General features: G+C 44.1%; 1 protein-coding gene across 1 annotated transcript in view; it reads left to right on the top strand.

Moving 5' to 3' along the window:
* LOC141052959 (uncharacterized) overlaps positions 1-9,826 on the top strand; it is a 105,276-nt gene extending 95,450 nt beyond the window's left edge. Inside the window, exon 9 of the mRNA XM_073550296.1 lies at positions 8,982-9,826. Coding sequence (XP_073406397.1) covers positions 8,982-9,519 — 538 coding nt within the window. The 3' untranslated portion in view covers positions 9,520-9,826. The remainder of the gene's footprint in view (positions 1-8,981) is intronic.
* The last annotated feature ends 8,555 nt before the right edge of the window (positions 9,827-18,381 follow it).

The following is an 18,381-nucleotide window of genomic DNA, read 5'->3' as shown; positions in this document are numbered from 1 at the left end:
GTTTGTTGAGGGGAAACTGAATGTGTTACCTGCTAATGCCTTGATGAGTAATGATGCAACTAACAACCATTCCTTCCCCAGGTATGATGCTGATGCTGATGTGAATGTACCAAAGCAAACTGATAACCATTCTTCTCCTAGGAAGGATGATGATGATGTATCTGTGCCGACTGAACCCGTTAACCCTTTCTTTGAAGCGGTAGATGTGTCCACAGGTACCGAAGTGCTCAGCCCCGTCACTCTGCGGAGTGAGACGGCTGAGGAACCCCTGGCAGGAGTAAGCAACGGTGCTCAAGGAAATGGGGAGGTGCATGGGGACCATGAGGAAGGTAATGCCATGCAGCTGACCAGTGCCACCGAGGAAGGTAACTGGCCCATAAGTAGCACTGCTCCTGAAGTGTTGGGGGTGGATGGGGAGGTAGAGCCCAAGCCAGCACCGGCTGGTGGGTCTGTAGAAATCCCCAGGGAGACAGCATACATAGCAGCTGTCACACGCAGTCAGAGTGCCCAGATCGCAGGTAACGCACTGTCTTCTGGACCCTCTGCTGCTACAGGAGAGACTGAACCAGAGGTGAACCCAGAGCCGGTTCCAGAGGGTCCCAGTAAAGAGGGGACCCTGACGTCACTTCTGGCAGCCTCCACCATGGAGTTCCAGGCTGCTCTGCACTCAGATGTCAGCCTGGAGAAATTGAGAGGTCTCGCCGAGACGCCCACCTCCAAGTCTGATAAGGAGAGGGTGTTCTGGGAACGAGGAAGGTTGTACCGGGAGACAGTACCCGGAGATCCTAAAAAGGAGTGGTTGAGGGAAAGACAGCTGGTCGTCCCCTATCAGTTCAGAACCGAGTTGTTGCGGATTGCCCATGAGATTCCACTCGCTGGACACTTGGGGATCAGCAAAACAAAGGCACGGCTGTCTCAACACTTCTATTGGCCCAAGATGGGGACAGATGTAACACACTACTGCCGCTCCTGCGCCACCTGTCAAATAGTGGGTAAGGCGGGGCCTGCTCTTAAGGCTCCCCTTATTCCTTTGCCGGTGATAGAGGAGCCTTTCCAGAGAATCGCGGTGGACATTGTAGGACCGCTGTCCGTCCCCAGCAGCTCCGGAAAGCGATACATTCTCACCGTGGTAGACTACGCTACCCGGTACCCAGAGGCAGTAGCTCTGTCTTCAACCAGGCCAGATAATGTGGCTGACGCACTGGTGACCATCTTTTCAAGAGTAGGATTTCCCAGGGAGATGCTTACCGATCAAGGGCCCCAATTCATGTCTCGCCTAATGGAGGCTCTCTGTGAGAAAATGCAGGTGACGCAGCTGGTATCGAGTCCGTATCACCCACAGACTAATGGTTTGTGTGAACGTTTCAACGGTACCCTCAAACAGATGCTCCGCATACTGGTTGAGACCCAAGGGCGCGACTGGGAGCGGTACCTCCCACACCTGCTGTTCGCTTACAGAGAAGTTCCTCAGGCCTCGACCGGGTTCTCCCCCTTCGAGCTCCTGTATGGCAGGCGAGTCCGGGGACCCCTTGGGTTGATAAGAGAAGCCTGGGAAGATGAGCCAAACCCCACAGAAGTGTCCATCGTGGATTATGTCATGCGCTTCCGTGACAAGATGCAGACCTTGACGCAGTTGGTGCATGACAACATGACGCAGGCTCAGGCTGACCAGAAGCGCTGGTACGACCAGAACGCCCGGGAGCGGACCTACCAGGTGGGTCAAAAGGTGTGGGCGCTGGTCCCTGTACCAACGGATAAGCTTCAGGCAGCCTGGGAAGGCCCGTACGTCGTCCACCAACAGCTCAACCCGGTCACCTACGTAGTCACGCTTGACCATGCTCGGGGTAGGCGCAAGGCCTTTCACGTCAACATGCTGAAGGCGCACTACGAACGTGAAGCTTGCATCCTACCGGTCTGCAATCTGCCAGAGGATGGGGAGGAAGATCCCCTCCTGGACATGCTGGCCCAGGCCAAGGCCGATGGGTCCATTGAGGACATGGAGATAAGTGGTTCGCTAACCATATCCCAGCGGTTGCAGTTGATGGCCACCCTGGAACTCTTCCGGCCCGTGTTCACCAACCGTCCTGGGAGGACGGAGTTAGCGGTTCATGACGTGGACACCGGGAATCACGCCCCATTACGGCGAACACCTTATCGGATCTCTGAAACGGTGCAACAAGTCATGCGCCAAGAGATCGATGAGATGTTAAGGCTGGGGGTGATTCGACGGTCAAAAAGCGCGTGGGCTTCACCTGTAGTCCTCGTGCCTAAAAAGGATCGAACCACCCGGTTCTGCGTGGACTACAGGGGGCTCAACGCCATCACAACCTCTGATGCCCACCCAATGCCGCGCATCGAGGATCTGCTCGAGCGGTTGACAAACGCCAACTACATATCCATCATGGATTTGAGTCGGGGATACTGGCGGATTCCCCTGAGCCCTGAGGCTCAGGAGAAATCCGCCTTTATCACCCCCTTTGGACTGTACGAGTCCACGGTCATGCCCTTCGGCATGAAGAATGCCCCTGCCACTTTCCAGCGGATGGTCAACCACCTGCTTCGGGGACTGGAGGACTACGCGGTGGCGTACTTAGATGATATTGCCGTCTTCAGTTCCACCTGGGAGGAACACCTTCAGCACCTCCAGGAGGTGCTCAAGCGTCTTCACCAGGCAGGCCTGACCATCAAGCCGGGGAAGTGCCAGATAGGCATGCACAAGGTCCACTACCTGGGGCACCGGGTAGGCGGGGGTTCCATGAGTCCGGAGCCAGAAAAAGTGGACGCAATTGTGTCCTGGCCCACCCCCAGGACCAAGAAGCAGGTGAAGTCCTTCTTGGGCACTGCAGGGTACTATAGGCGGTTCGTACAGGACTATAGCGCCCTTGCCAAACCCTTGACTGACCTCACCAAGCAGAGGCTACCCCAAACAGTCAAATGGACAGATGACTGTGAGGCGGCTTTCCAAGCTTTGAAAGCAGCCCTGTGCAACTCTCCAGTGTTGAGAGCAGTCGACAGCAGTCGCCCGTTTCTGGTACAGACCGACGCCGGCGAGTTTGGCCTCGGTGCTGTGCTTAGCCAGGTCGATTCGGGGGACCAAGAGCACCCCGTGTTGTATCTGAGCCGGAAACTTTTGCCAAGGGAAGTGGCATACTCGACCGTCGAGAAGGAGTGTCTGGCCATGGTGTGGGCACTGCACCGTTTGCAGCCCTACCTGTACGGGCGTGCCTTCACGGTGGTAACTGACCACAACCCTCTGAGCTGGTTGCACACAGTGTCCGGAACCAATGGAAGATTGCTCCGCTGGAGCCTTGCCCTTCAACAGTATGATTTTACTGTAAAACACAGGAAGGGCAGTGAAAACGGCAATGCCGATGGGTTGTCCCGCCGGGGCGAACCCGCTGAGGTGCGCATGGCCGATTACCGAGAGGTAATGCCTCCTTAGCGCCCTCTTAAGGGGGGAGGTGTGATGTACAATGTCTGCAAGATATGTTTTCTGTTGCAATGTGCTAACAAATCCTCCATTTTCTTTGAGAAGCTGCCTGCCAGTGTCTCAGTTACATTGCACACTACAGCAGCTTCCCTTCCCCCGAGTGCCATAAACCAATTTCCTGTCACCCCATTTGGCTTCTCTCAGCCTCAGCTGAAAGAGGGAAAAAAAAGTACGGGAAAGGAAAACTCTTTGTTTGAAATAAAGGTTAGAAGTAACCCTTTAAGAGCCTGCCCTGCGAAAACCGTACCAAGTAGAGATATGGAAATCATATTTTTGTAACCTGAGCGGTCCCAGCTTCGATACCGCGTATCTTTCGAAGTTCTACCCTGTCCAGAACATGAGATAGGATTTCCGCCCAAATGGACGGTCATATCGCATAGATGTTTGATGTTTTCTTGATAGGCTCATTACGCTGGGAAACATGATACCACTGATGAGTCCATACCAGCTTCTCCCATAAAATTATAGCTATTCTAAGTTTTGTAGCCAAAACATAACTTGGATAAGAGAGGTGGGATCAACCCAGAATGCACCTCTCTGTGATGTCACATAGGAAAGTCTATAAGGCATTCCCTGGCAGAACCAGCTCAGAACAGCTGCAGAGTCCGGGCTGACAAGAACTCAGATGAGTGGAGACGCGCAGCTCCGCCTCCACCCCCCGTAAAGCCACATGGGATGCCTAACAACAATATGGAACTGTGAGTGTAATCTCTTTGTTTTCTCCACTTTTATTTTATACCTGTACTGTACATATTTTATGTCTCAATTTTATAGCAACTTTTATCTGTAATCACTGTCCTCTTTCGGAAAATAAATGAAATAATTATTTAGATCTGTCTCCATGCTCTAAGAATCGAACTATACGCCTTTGTTAGATAATCGCTACTAATTCAAGGGGTTTGCCACGAACCCTCTTAATTTAACACTGTGAATTAAGTAACCGTGACTGGTGGCAGCGCGTTGTGCACGGCTATTGCGGCTTGCTGGCAGTCCAGAAGGGTCTTATATTGCTGAATAAGGGTCTGCGGCCACAGCATTGATAATTCCCTTACTGCAGAAGCCTAATTGCCGGTTCACAACAGGCAGCCCGTCCGGCGACCAATTATCCTAGGTGCAGTTCCCTGACTGACCTGAGGGTAAGGGGGGAGCCGGAGAGCTGCGAGTTCCAAAGTGGAACTGAGAAAGTGGGATATACATAAATCCCCGCAGTACTTGGAAGATTGATAGCAGTGGTGGGGCATCCAAATTAAACTCCCCCTGCGGCAAATTGTAGAGCGAGATTAGCTTGCTGGATATTTTTGGTCACATGGTGCCAGTGGTGGGATAACTAAGATAAGCCCCAACGGTGCCTGTGATAGTCGTGTGCCGGCAGTGTGTCTCGTCCCTCCGTCCGCTGATACGCCCGTGTCAGTGGTGGGACTGTGACAGTGGTGACACGGTCCGCTGTCCGTCGCGTTTTGGTGGCAGCGGGACCCCCGTTAGTCGCCTCCGTAAGCGGACGAACGGCAGTGGGCTGTTCGTCACAGTCGGACGGCGAAGTTTGACCATATCCGGCAAAAACCGGAAGCGCCGCATGCCCATCCGGCACAATGCGGCGATAAAGAACGTCAATGGGGAAAAACGGATCCGGTGCCAGATCCAGTTTTTACAAATTTCGCCGCATCGTGCCGGATTGCAAAAGACAGATGTGTGAAAGTAGCCTTAGTCTGTGTGTGTAGGTAATTCAATATTTGAGAATAACCCTCCATCAAATTCCACCGCAACCAACAGCACCACAAATACTTGCTGGTAACCAGCTCATGCAGCCTTTATCTATCCCCCACTCCCTCAAGATGGCTGGAACATCAGTGTAAATATGCACCTATACTTTGTGTCTCCCCCCCACCTCATCGTAGTTTGTAAGCTCTCATGAGCAGGGTCGTCTAATTTGGCTTTAATTATTGTATTATCTTTAATGTTGTTACTTATGACTGTTGTGTATGAACTGTTAAACTGTAAAGCGCTGTAGAATATGTTTATATTTATATAAAATAGCGATTATTATTATTCCCGTTCAGATTCCTAAAATAATAGATCCTCTAAGTAGAGATCTTCTATATTAAGATATTTTTTCTGATTTATCCTCAAGGTTGGATATGGACAAGAACAAGATGGGGGAGAGAATATTACATCTCACCCTAGAGATCCTCTTCCGGATTACTGGAGAGGTGAGAGATTCTGAAGATGTCACATTACATCATTCTTATCTATGGGAATAACAGATGGACAGAACTGGAGAGGTGAGGACTCTGGAAATGTCTGTAGTGAGATTTATTAATGTGTCTCTCCATAACCAGGATTACACAGTAGTGAAGAAGACCTCTAGTGAGCGCTGTCAGGCCCCTGTGTCTGAGGGATGGAGAAGACCCCAGAGTCCAGTCACAGGGCCCACACCTTGCACCGTGATGAATGAAGACATCATTGACCAGAAGGTCCTAGAACTCGCTTATAAGATGATTGAGCTGCTGACTGGAGAGGTGACACTGCTGGGACATTATACAGTAACGCTATGAAGGGATCGGGGGATGACGGTATCTTTGTATGTGTCAGGTTCCTATAAGGTGTCAGGGTGTCGCCGTATATTTCTCCATGGAGGAGTGGGAGTATTTAGAAGGTCACAGAGATCTGTACAAGGACGTCATGATGGAGGTTCCCCAGCCCCTCACATCACCAGGTAATAGACAGGACTAAATACACATGACCTATAATTATCTGTATGTAAAGAATGAATTAATTCCCTGTATGTGTTTCCTCCAGCTCTATCCAATAAGAGGACAACACCAGAGCGATGTCCTCGTCCTCTTCTTCCACAGGACTGTAAACAAGAAGATCCCATTATTCCTCAGGATCATCAGGTAGATGGAGAGAAGGTGTCATGAGATCACAGCTGTCTACGCATCAGAGGGGAGAAGGTCTTGTGCGCTGTCTTGTTTTATCCACCAGTATTATATATTTGTTTCAGGGTGAAGATCTGACCCATATTAATACTACAGAGACATATGTGAGGAGTGATGAGTGGTGTAAAGAGGAGATTCTTACATATGACTACCCAGGTGAGTAGTAACCACTAAATGCAGAGAAGTCACTGATTCTTCCCAGTCACCGGCCGTGGCGGTGGTGAAGTCCGGACATATCACAATCATGTGATCACCATTTTGCCTCCCCCCAAAACTGTTTAAATTATTTTGGGCATTGAAAACCTTCTATAAAACTTACAACCTTGAGGATCCACCTACCCCTTGACGTTAAAAGATGCTGACTCTTATCTGCCCAGATTTTTAAACTAGAAAGCCAAAATACAGTGTACGTAGAATATCACAAGAAAACAATTAATATAATGGTAGGCCTCTAAGAGGAAGCGGAGGGTAATGATGTTGTTACATTTCTAGAATCCTGATATCTTATTGGATGAATCTACCTTCTCTCCTTTCTCTCCTTTCTGTTCTGCTCATATGGTCCCTACAAGACCAAGTCCAGTCTTTCTGGCCAACTTCACTTTTATGATCAACAACATTAAATGTGCAGTGAGGGCCAAGTGAGAATGTCTGTATAATAACAACAGATTTTCCCTTTGCCCTGACTTTTCAGTTTCTTTTAAAATTGACTATCTTCACTTAGGATTGCAATTAACTACACATAAAACATTACACCTATGCCATGATCTGTCTCTAAGCTGTGCATGGTTGTAATATACATTTATTCACATTTGCAGGGGATGTGTTGGCATGGCTCGAGCCCTGGTTTCATGGAATACTGCACAATCTCTCCAGAAATGGGGAGCACTAATACCTTCTTTACTTTTCTGGTCAAAACTCATAAATGAGTGCAACTTCCATTTAGTGTTAGAGATCTCTCTTCTTTTATCCTATGTCTCCTTTCTGTATGATCCGTGTGATTGGGGTGGGATTGGCCTGCCTCATTTACGAGAGTCTGAAAATCCCTGGTAGTCTTTAAAAAAAAAGTCTCCATTTCCTCTGCCAAATTCTCGACATCTAAAACACCTGAATTCTGCCCTATTGTAAAAAGTTCTCTTTAAATGTATAATATTTTTTCAAGAAACTCATCTGACAGAATATATTGTCCCATGAGATTTGCTCCTTAATCAGATAGTGATAGCAGAAAAAATAGTTAATAATTAACCATATTTCTACTTTAGGTCGGCAGCATTTTTTCAACATGCCGTTTTATTTTTTCAACATTCTTTTATTTTGTTTTCGGATGATACAAGGATTACAGATTTAGCAACAAGTTTTATATGTTTAGTTACATTTTAAAAATCTTTTTTGGGGGGGTAAGAAATCACTTTTGAAATTACATTAAGGTGTAGATGGAACCAGGAGGTTAGAGAAAATACAAAAGACACAAGAGTAGCCAGTAAACGGACCAGAATCACAATAGGATCAACTAGACAGGACTGAACCTAAGAAGAACAAGGCTGTATCTGGCAGCTTCCGGCAATGTGCTTCGAGCTTTACTAGGGTGCAGGTACGGACAGGGGCTGAAATTCAGTCCTAGCATTTGAAATCACACAGACCCATGAACCAGATGGGGATATATTACTAATATTACCCTGGATGGAGGAAAGCAAGATTTACTACAAGACCAATATTTCAAATGATACCCGTGGCCTGCTGGGGTGTCGGAGTCAGCGACTTTGTGCTTCATCACAACTCTTAGCAGTATGGGTGTCTTGAGAACACCGATTCTGTTAACAACGTAGCAGACAAGGCAGCCCATGACCAGACAGAATCCTTCTGGCATTTGCCAGATGGCCAGTCCGGCCCTGCTAGGGTGTGTTTCCAATGACCTGAAGCAGTTAGCTGATTATTCCAGCTGATTAGCACACACATCCATACTGCCTGGCAGAATGATAGTACTAGTCCTAGCCACCCTTCTGGTTACAATGTCTCTTCCATCAACAGCGCCACCTGCAGAATAAATGATGGTGGTAAATCCCAGAGGAGATGTGACACACCATTTGCAGAAGCCCTTATGTTGCACAATGGCAGAAAACCCCCATGAAGTGATTCCATTTTAGAAATAATAAACATAAGTGAATTAATCTATAGGAGTAGTGACTATTTTGACACCTGAGTGGGGGCTTGTTTTTTTACTGGAACGAGTAAAAGTTTTTATTAGTATCATTTTACTAAATATCTTCTCATTCCATGGATATATTGAGTTGAAATGTTCAAAAATATACATTGCAACAATATTTTATTCAAAAATAATAATTGGTTTTATTCTTTGCAGATGACGGTAACAGGAGATCAGGGGAACAACTGACAGCTTCAATTTTTAAACCAGACGACCTTGAAATTGAAATGAATGCCATTACTCCAGATATACCATCCTATCCTCACAACAAAGATTTGTCATCTCCTTTGAAACAGGCCCTATCTTCTGATTCATTGTGTGAAAATAATTTTAACCAGAAATCATTTCTTGTTAGACATGAGAAAATTCATACTGGGGAGAAGCCACATTCATGTTCAGAATGTGGAAAATGTTTTAACGAGAAATCACATCTTGTTACACAACAGAGAACTTGTGGAGTGGAGAAGCCTTTTTCATGTTTAGAATGTGGGAAATGTTTTACCTGGAAATCGGTTCTAGTTAGTCACCAGAGAACTCACACAGGGGAGAAGCCATATTTATGTTCAGAATGTGGAAAATGTTTTAACAAGAAATCACATCTTGTTACACACCAGAGAACTCACACAGGGGAGAAGCCTTTTTCATGTTCAGAATGTGAAAAATGTTTTGCACATAAATCACATCTTGTTACACACCAGAGAACTCACACTGGGGAGAAGCCTTTTTCATGTTCAGAATGTGGAAAATCTTTTAACCAGAAATCAAACTTTGTTAGACACCACAGAAGTCACACAGGGGAGAAGCCATATTCATGCTCAGAATGTGGGAAAGGTTTTACAAATAAATCATTTCTTGTTACACACCAGAGAATTCACACAGTGGAGAAGCTATAATCAACTTCAGAATGTGGAAAATGTTTTGTACAGATATCGGTTCTTGTTAGTCACCAGAAAATTCACAAAGGGGAATAGCCTTTTTCTTGATCAGAATGTTGGAAATGATTTAACTGAAAATGGCACCTTCTTAAACATCAAAAACCGCACACTTGAAGAAGCCATTATCATACCTAGAATGTGAAAATGAATTCATATTTTGTTGACTATCAAAATAATTCACACTGGAAGAAATATATTTTATTGACAAATTGTAAAAAAGATCATATAACAGACAGTCGTATAATTAAACGAGAAAGAGACATTACTTTAGAACTTACAGTATTTTTTCGACAATGATATGCACTTTTAATAAGAAAAAGTCTTGCTTATACAGATATGTGAAGAAGTGTTTGCCCCCATCCTGATTTCCTATTCCTTTGCATGTTTGTGACACTTACAGTGGGGAAAAAAAGTATTTAGTCAGTCAGCAATAGTGCAAGTTCCACCACTTAAAAAGATGAGAGGCGTCTGTAATTTACATCATAGGTAGACCTCAACTATGGGAGACAAACTGAGAAAAAAAAATCCAGAAAATCACATTGTCTGGTTTTTTTTTCATTTTATTTGCATATTATGGTGGAAAATAAGTATTTGGTCAGAAACAAAGTTTCATCTCAATACTTTGTGATATATCCTTTGTTGGCAATGACAGAGGTCAAACATTTTCTGTAAGTCTTCACAAGGTTGCCACACACTGTTGTTGGTATGTTGGCCCATTCCTCCATGCAGATCTCCTCTAGAGCAGTGATGTTTTTGGCTTTTCGCTTGGCAACACGGACTTTCAACTCCCTCCAAAGGTTTTCTATAGGGTTGAGATCTGGAGACTGGCTAGGCCACTCCAGGACCTTGAAAATGCTTCTTACGAAGCCACTCCGTCGTTGCCCTGGCGGTGTGCTTTGGATCATTGTCATGTTGAAAGACCCAGCCATGTTTCATCATCAATGCCCTTGCTGATGGAAGGAGGTTTGCACTCAAAATCTCACGATACATGGCCCCATTCATTCTTTCATGTACCCGGATCAGTCGTCCTGGCCCCTTTGCAGAGAAACAGCCCCAAAGCATGATGTTTCCACCACCATGCTTTACAGTAGGTATGGTGTTTGATGGATGCAACTCAGTATTCTTTTTCCTCCAAACACGACAAGTTGTGTTTCTACCAAACAGTTCCAGTTTGGTTTCATCAGACCATAGGACATTCTCCCAAAACTCCTCTGGATCATCCAAATGCTCTCTAGCAAACTTCAGACGGGCCCGGACATGTACAGGCTTAAGCAGTGGGACACGTCTGGCACTGCAGGATCTGAGTCCATGGTGGCGTAGTGTGTTACTTATTGTAGGCCTTGTTACATTGGTCCCAGCTCTCTGCAGTTCATTCACTAGGTCCCCCCGCGTGGTTCTGGGATTTTTGCTCACCGTTCTTGTGATCATTCTGACCCCACGGGGTGGGATTTTGCGTGGAGCACCAGATCGAGGGAGATTATCAGTGGTCTTGTATGTCTTCCATTTTCTAATTATTGCTCCCACAGTTGATTTCTTCACTCCAAGCTGGTTGGCTATTGCAGATTCAGTCTTCCCAGCCTGGTGCAGGGCTACAATTTTGTTTCTGGTGTCCTTTGACAGCTCTTTGGTCTTCACCATAGTGGAGTTTGGAGTCAGACTGTTTGAGGGTGTGCACAGGTGTCTTTTTATACTGATAACAAGTTTAAACAGGTGCCATTACTACAGGTAATGAGTGGAGGAAAGAGGAGACTCTTAAAGAAGAAGTTACAGGTCTGTGAGAGCCAGAAATCTTGATTGCTTGTTTCTGACCAAATACTTATTTTCCACCATAATATGCAAATAAAATGAAAAAAAAACAGACAATGTGATTTTTTGGATTTTTTTTTCTCGGTTTGTCTCCCATAGTTGAGGTCTACCTATGATGTAAATTACAGACGCCTCTCATCTTTTTAAGTGGTGTAACTTGCACTATTGCTGACTGACTAAATACTTTTTTTCCCCACTGTAAATGTTTCAGATCACAAAACAAATTTAAATATTAGACAAAGATAACACAAGTAAATACAAAATCCTGTTTTTAAATGAAAGTATTATTAACCCCTTAACGACCAGGGGTATTTTTGGTTTTGCATTTTCATTTTTCTCTCCCCTTCTTTCCAGAGCCATAACTTTTTTATTTTCCCGTCTATATGGCCATGGGAGGGCTTATTTTTTGCGGGACGAGTTGTACTTTTAAATGACACCATTGGTTTTACCATGTTGTGTACTCGAAAACGGGAAAAAAATTCCAAGTGCGGTGAAATTGCCAAAAAAAAGTGCAATCCCACAATTGTTTTTTGCTTGGCTTTTTTGCTAGGTTCACTAGATGCTAAATCTGACCTGCCATTATGATTTTCCAGGTCATTACAGATCGTACACACTAAACATGTCTATGTCCTCTTTTATCTAAGTGGTGAAAAGAATTCCAAAGTTTGCTAAAAAAAAAAAAAAAAATTGCGCAATTTTCCGAGACCCGTAGCGTCTCCATTTTTCATGATCTGGGGTCGGCTGAGGGCTTATTTTTTCTGTGCCGGGCAGACATTTTTAATGATACCACTTTTGTGCAGATACATTCTTTTGATCGCCCGTTATTGCATTTTAATGCAATGTTTTGGCGACCAAAAAAACGTAATTCTGGCGTTTTGAATTTTTTTCTCGCTACGCCGTTTAGCGATCGGGTTAATGCTTTTTTTTATTGATAGATCGGGCAATTCTGAACGCGGCGATACCTAATATATGTATGTGTGATTTTTTTTTACTGTTTTATTTTGATTGGGGCGAAAGGGGGGTGATTTGAACTTTTAGGTTTTTTTTATTTTTAAACATTTTTTTTTTTTACTTTTGGCATGCTTCAATAGCCTCCATAGGAGGCTAGAAGCATGCGCAACCCGATTGGCTCTGCTACATATGGGCGATGAGCAGATTGCCCATATTTAGCAGATTTACTGCTGTGCTTTCAGCGCCGACCACCGGGTGGCGCTGAAAGCCATATGCCTGGAACAACCATAGAGGTCTCATAGAGACCTCTGGTTGTCCAGGCAACATGACGCCGACCACCGATCACATGACGGGGGTCGGCGATGACGTCATTTCCGGCCCAGCGGGCATGCTATTTAAATGCCCGCTGTCAGCTTTGACAGCGGGATTTAACTAGTTAATAGGCGCGGGCGGACGGCGATTCCGCTCGCGCCTATTGCAGGCACATGTCATCTGTTCATAACAGCTGATATGTCCTGGCTTTGATGCGGGCTCAGTGCCGGAGCCCTCATCAAAGCAGGGGAGATGTCTGATGCCGGACTGTGTCCGTCATTGGACGTTAAGCGAAGAAGAAAGCTAAACCTATGGGGCCGTAGGTGAAAAAAGTGAATGCCCACCTAATAACTGCTTGGGCCACCCTTAGCAGCAACAACTGCAATCAATGTTTTGCGATAACTGTCAAAGAGTCTTTCACGTGGCTCTTGAGAAATTTTGGCACACTCATCTTTGCAGAACTGTGATATCTCAGTGCAGAGAGCGCAATGACATCACTACAGCGCACCCTCTGTCAGAGAATCAGTAGACACCGAGGAGACCAAAGAACTGGGAACTGGTAGAGATGAATATTTCATTATTATTTTTTTATGAATGGAGCATTATATGGAGCCCATTAAACTGCAAGGTGCAATATATGGGGCTATTATACTGTATGAAGCACTGAGGGGCCATTATACTGCATGGAGCAATTTATGCAGCCCATTATACTGTATGTAGCAATATATGGGGCCCATTATTCTGTATGTAGCAATATATATGGCCCATTTTACTGTATGTAGCATTATGTGGGGCCATTATACTGTGCGGAGCAATATATGGGGCCAATTATATTGTATGGCACACTACGTGGGGCACATTATACTGTATGGAGCAATATGTGGGGCCATTATACTGTATGGAGCAATATATGGGGCTCATTATACTGTATGAAGCGCTGTGTGTGGCCATTATACTATATGTAACACTTTTTGGGGCCCAATATAATATATGGAGTAATTTATGGGGCCCATTATACTGTATGAAGCAAAATATGGGGTCCATTATACTGTATTGAGCAATATATGTAGCCCACTATACTGTATGGAACACTTTGAGGGATCATTATACTGTATGGAGTAATACAGTTGTGGCCAAAAGTATTGACACCCCTGCAATTCTGTCAGATAATGCTCGGTTTCTTCCTGAAAATGATTGCAAACACAAATTCTTTGGTATTATTATCTTCATTTAATTTGTCTTAAATGAAAAAACACAAAAAGAATTGTCCTAAAGCCAAATTGGATATAATTCCACACCAAACATAAAAAAGAGGGTGGACAAAAGTATTGGCACTGTTCGAAAAATCATGTGATGCTTCTCTAATTTGTGTAATTAACAGCACCTGTAACTTACCTGTGGCACCTAACAAGTGTTGGATTAAAGTTGACTCAACCTCTGTCCTGTGTCCTTGTGTGTACCACATTGAGCATGGAGAAAAGAAAGAAGTCCAAAGACCTGTCTGAGGACTTGAGAAACCAAATTGAGAGGAAGCATGAGCAATCTCAAGGCTACAAGTCCATCTCCAAAGACCTGAATGTTCCTGTGTCTACCGTGCGCAGTGTCATCAAGAAGTTTAAAGCCCATGGCACTGTGGCTAACCTCCCTAGATGTGGACGGAAAAGAAAAATTGACAAGAGATTTCAACGCAAGATTGTGCGGATGTTGGATAAACAACCTCAACTAACATTCAAACAAGTTCAAGCTGCCCTGCAGTCCGAGGGTACAACAGTGTCAACCCGTACTATCCGTCGGCATCTGAATGAAAAGGGACTGTATGGTAGAAGACCCCACTTCTTACCCCGAGACACCTTTAAATGGCTAACTGAAAAGATGGTAACACATTGCAAGCTTTCGAGACTACTCAGGTCTCTTCATCAGGCATAGACTAATACAAAATCTGAAGAGTCACATATTTATGCACAATACAGCACAGAAAAAATGCAATAGATGAGACAAGTGACGTGAAGCAGAATTATGATTATGGGAGAGGGAGAAACATAAATATTGCTCCAGTTCATAGATAAGGAGTCTGGATGTTTTATTGTCCTCTGATTGGGGTCTCCTAATGTGTTGCGATGCCCTCACACGGTTTTAGGAGCAAATTCCTTAATTGATGTAAAAAGACATAAATCCATGCGACACATTCATTCCAGCACTGAGAGTGTCAAAGGTCGTCATAAATTTATACTCCCAGACCCTCCTATCTCTCTGAGATGTGAAGTTACTTTTCAATACCAGTAATTTCATATCCATGGTGTTGTCGTGATCAGGCATACAAAAGGGAGTATAAATTTATGAAGACCTTTGACACTTTCAGTGCTGGAATGAATGTGTCGCATGGATTTATGTCTTTTTACATCAATTAAGGCATTTGCTCCTAAGACCTTGTGGGGGCATCACAACACATTAGGAGACCCCAATCAGAGGACAATAAAACATACAGACTCCTTATCTATGAACTGGTCCAATATTTATGTTTCTTCCTATCCCATAATCATAATTCTGCTTCACGTCACTTGTCTTATCTATTGCATTTTTTCTGTGCTGTGTTGTGCATATATATGTGATTCTTCAGATGTTGTACTAGTCAATGCCTGATGAAGAGACCTGAGTAGTCTCGAAAGCTTGCAATGTGTTACCATCTTTTCAGTTAGCCATTAAAAGGTATCAACCACTGAGGACTCTCAATTATGAATATTTTTATATCTACTGGCTAACACGGTACAAAGATATACATCTTTCCTGTATCAAAGTGAGGATAAAGGTGATGAGTTGTCTCTGCCGGCCATAAATCTGTCACCTCCCCTATTGTTCTACAAGCTGGGATTGGAATTCCTGTCTGTGATCCATTCAATGACCAACTTTAATTACCAGTTTGCAGGAAGAGGACATAGAGGGTCTCAGCTGAAGATATGGGTTATGTGGAGGTCATGGAGCTACATTTTGCTCCATTTTATCTAATGTTAATATGAGAACATTATAGATTTTACAATTATATCTATGACTGTATGTAAATATGCATTAATAGCAGAGCTGTGTGTATGTAAATGTGTATATGTGACAGAGCTGTGTGTTAGTAGATGTGCATACGTAGCAGAGCTGAGTGTGCTTTTAAATGTGCAGTGTTGTGTGTGTATATGTGCGCTGCAGAGTTCTCATTAAAGTCCGTGCTGTGATCTATATGTAAATATAGCACAAGGTGCAGAGAAACACTGACAATAGATTTATTATTTCCCTATTCTACCCCAGTGCATTAAAATTAGTGATATTGACTCCTCCACTTTACACCAGGTAAGGTTGAATTAGTAGAAACAATGTTTCTCTATTTTCTACTGTATAAACCTGGGGTGGGTCTCAGGTTATGGGCACACAGCACGTTTTTGATGCGCCAAAAACGCTGTGGAAACCTGCAAGCTTATTCAATGACAATCCTGAAGTGTTGTGCACATGATCAGTAAATTTCCGTGCATGTTTGCAGTGTGTTTTATCTGCAGCATGTCAACTCTTTTTGCGTTTCTGCACCCATTGATTTCAATTGAGTCAGTCAAATGCGCAGCAAAAATGCAGGTATAAAAATGTTTGCGGATTTGCTGAGTTTTTGTTTTGCATTTTAACGGCTTTCTATAGTGTTTCCCATACTGTCATCTGTGTGACAGTGTGGAAAACACTGATGCGGTGGTTCTTATCGGCGGTAACGTCGGTGTCTGAATGAAAAGGGACTGTATGGTAGGAGACCCAGGAAGACCCCACTTCTTACCCCGAGACATAAAAAAGCCAGGCTGGAGTTTGCCAAAACTTACCTGAAAAAACCTAAAACGTTTTGGAAGAATGTTCTCTGGTCAGATGAGACAAAAGTAGAGCTTTTTGGGCAAAGGCATCAACATAGAGTTTAAAGGAGAAAAAAAGAGGCATTCAAAGAAAAGAACACGGTCCCTACAGTCAAACATGGCGGAGGTTCCCTGATGTTTTGGGGTTGCTTTGCTGCCTCTGGCACTGGACTGCTTGACCGTGTGCATGGTATTATGAAGTCAGAAGACTACCAACAAATTTTGCAGCATAATGTAGGGCCCAGTGTGAGAAAGCTGGGTCTCCCTCAGAGGTCATGGGTCTTCCAGCAGGACAATGACCCAAAACACACTTCAAAAAGCACTAGAAAATGGTTTGAGAGAAAGCACTGGAGACTTCTAAGGTGGCCAGCAAGGAGTCCAGACCTGAATCCCATAGAACACCTGTGGAGAGATCTAAAAATGGATGTTTGGAGAAGGCACCCTTCTAATATCAGGGACCTGGAGCAGTTTGCCAAAGAAGAATGGTCTAAAATTGCAGCAGGGCATTGTAAGAAACTCATTGATGGTTACCGGAAGTGGTTGGTCGCAGTTATTTTGGCTAAAGGTTGTGCAACCAAGTATTAGGCTGAGGGTGCCAATACTTTTGTCTGGCCCATTTTTGGAGTTTTGTGTGAAATGATCAATGTTTTGCTTTTTGCTTCATTCTCTTTTGTGTTTTTTCATTTAAGACAAATTAAATGAAGATAATAATACCGAAGAATTTGTGTTTGCAATCATTTTCAGGAAGAAACTGACTATTATCTGACAGAATTGCAGGGGTGTCAGTACTTTTGGCCACAACTGTATATATATATATATATATATATATATATATATATATATATATATATATATATACATACACACACTACCGTTCAAAAGTTTGGGGACACCCAGACAATTTTGAGTTTTCCATGAAAAAACATACTTTTATTAATCAAATGAGTTGCCAAATGAATTTAAAATCTAGTCCAGACATTGACAAGGTTCGAAAAAAAGATTTTTATTTGAAATAAAAATGTTCTCCTTCAAACTTTGCTTTCATCAAAGAATGCTCCCTTTGCAGCAATTACAGCATTGCAGACCTTTGACATTCTAGCAGTTAATTTGCTGAGGTAATCTGGATAAATTTCACCCCATGCTTCCAGATGCCCCTCCCACAAGTTGGTTTGGCTTGATGGGCACTTTTTGCGTGCCATACGGTCAAGCTGCTCCCACAACAGCTCAATGGGGTTGAGATCTGGTGACTGCGCTGGACACTCCTTTACAGATAGAATACCAGCTGCCTGCTTCTTCTCTAAATAGTTCTTGCATAATTTGGAGGTGTGCTTTGGGTCATTGTCCTGTTGTAGGATGAAATTTTCTCCAATAGAGCGCTGTCCACAGGGTATGGTATGGCGTTGCAAATGGAGTGATAGCCTTCGTTATGCAAAATCCCTTTTACCTTGTACAAATCCCCCACTTTACCAGCACCAAAGCAACCCCAAACCATCACATCACCTCCACCATGCTTTACAGATGGCGTCAGGCACTCTTCCAGCATCTTTTCAGTTGTTCTGCATCTTACAAATGTTCTTCTGTGTGATCCAAACACCTCAAACTTGGATTCGTCTGTCCATAACACTTTTTTCAAATCTTCCTCTGTCCAATGTCTGTGTTCTTTTGCCCATATTAATCTTTTCCTTTTATTAGCCAGTCTCAGATATGGCTTTTTCTTTGCCACTCTGCCCTGAAGGCCAGCATCCCGGAGTCGCCTCTTCACTGTAGACGTTGACACTGGCGTTTTGCGTGTACTATTTAATGAAGCTGCCAGTTGAGGACCTGTGAGGCATCGATTTCTCAAACTGCAGACTCTAATGTACTTCTCTTGTTACTCAGTTGT

The sequence above is a fragment of the Dendrobates tinctorius genome, unplaced genomic scaffold, assembly GCF_039654945.1.
Source record: "Dendrobates tinctorius isolate UK_male_01 unplaced genomic scaffold, ASM3965494v1 ptg000164l, whole genome shotgun sequence".
In the NCBI taxonomy this organism is placed as follows: domain Eukaryota; kingdom Metazoa; phylum Chordata; class Amphibia; order Anura; family Dendrobatidae; genus Dendrobates; species Dendrobates tinctorius.
The sequence above is the reverse complement of the archived record's forward strand: the minus strand, read 5'-3'. Positions and strand labels throughout refer to the sequence as shown.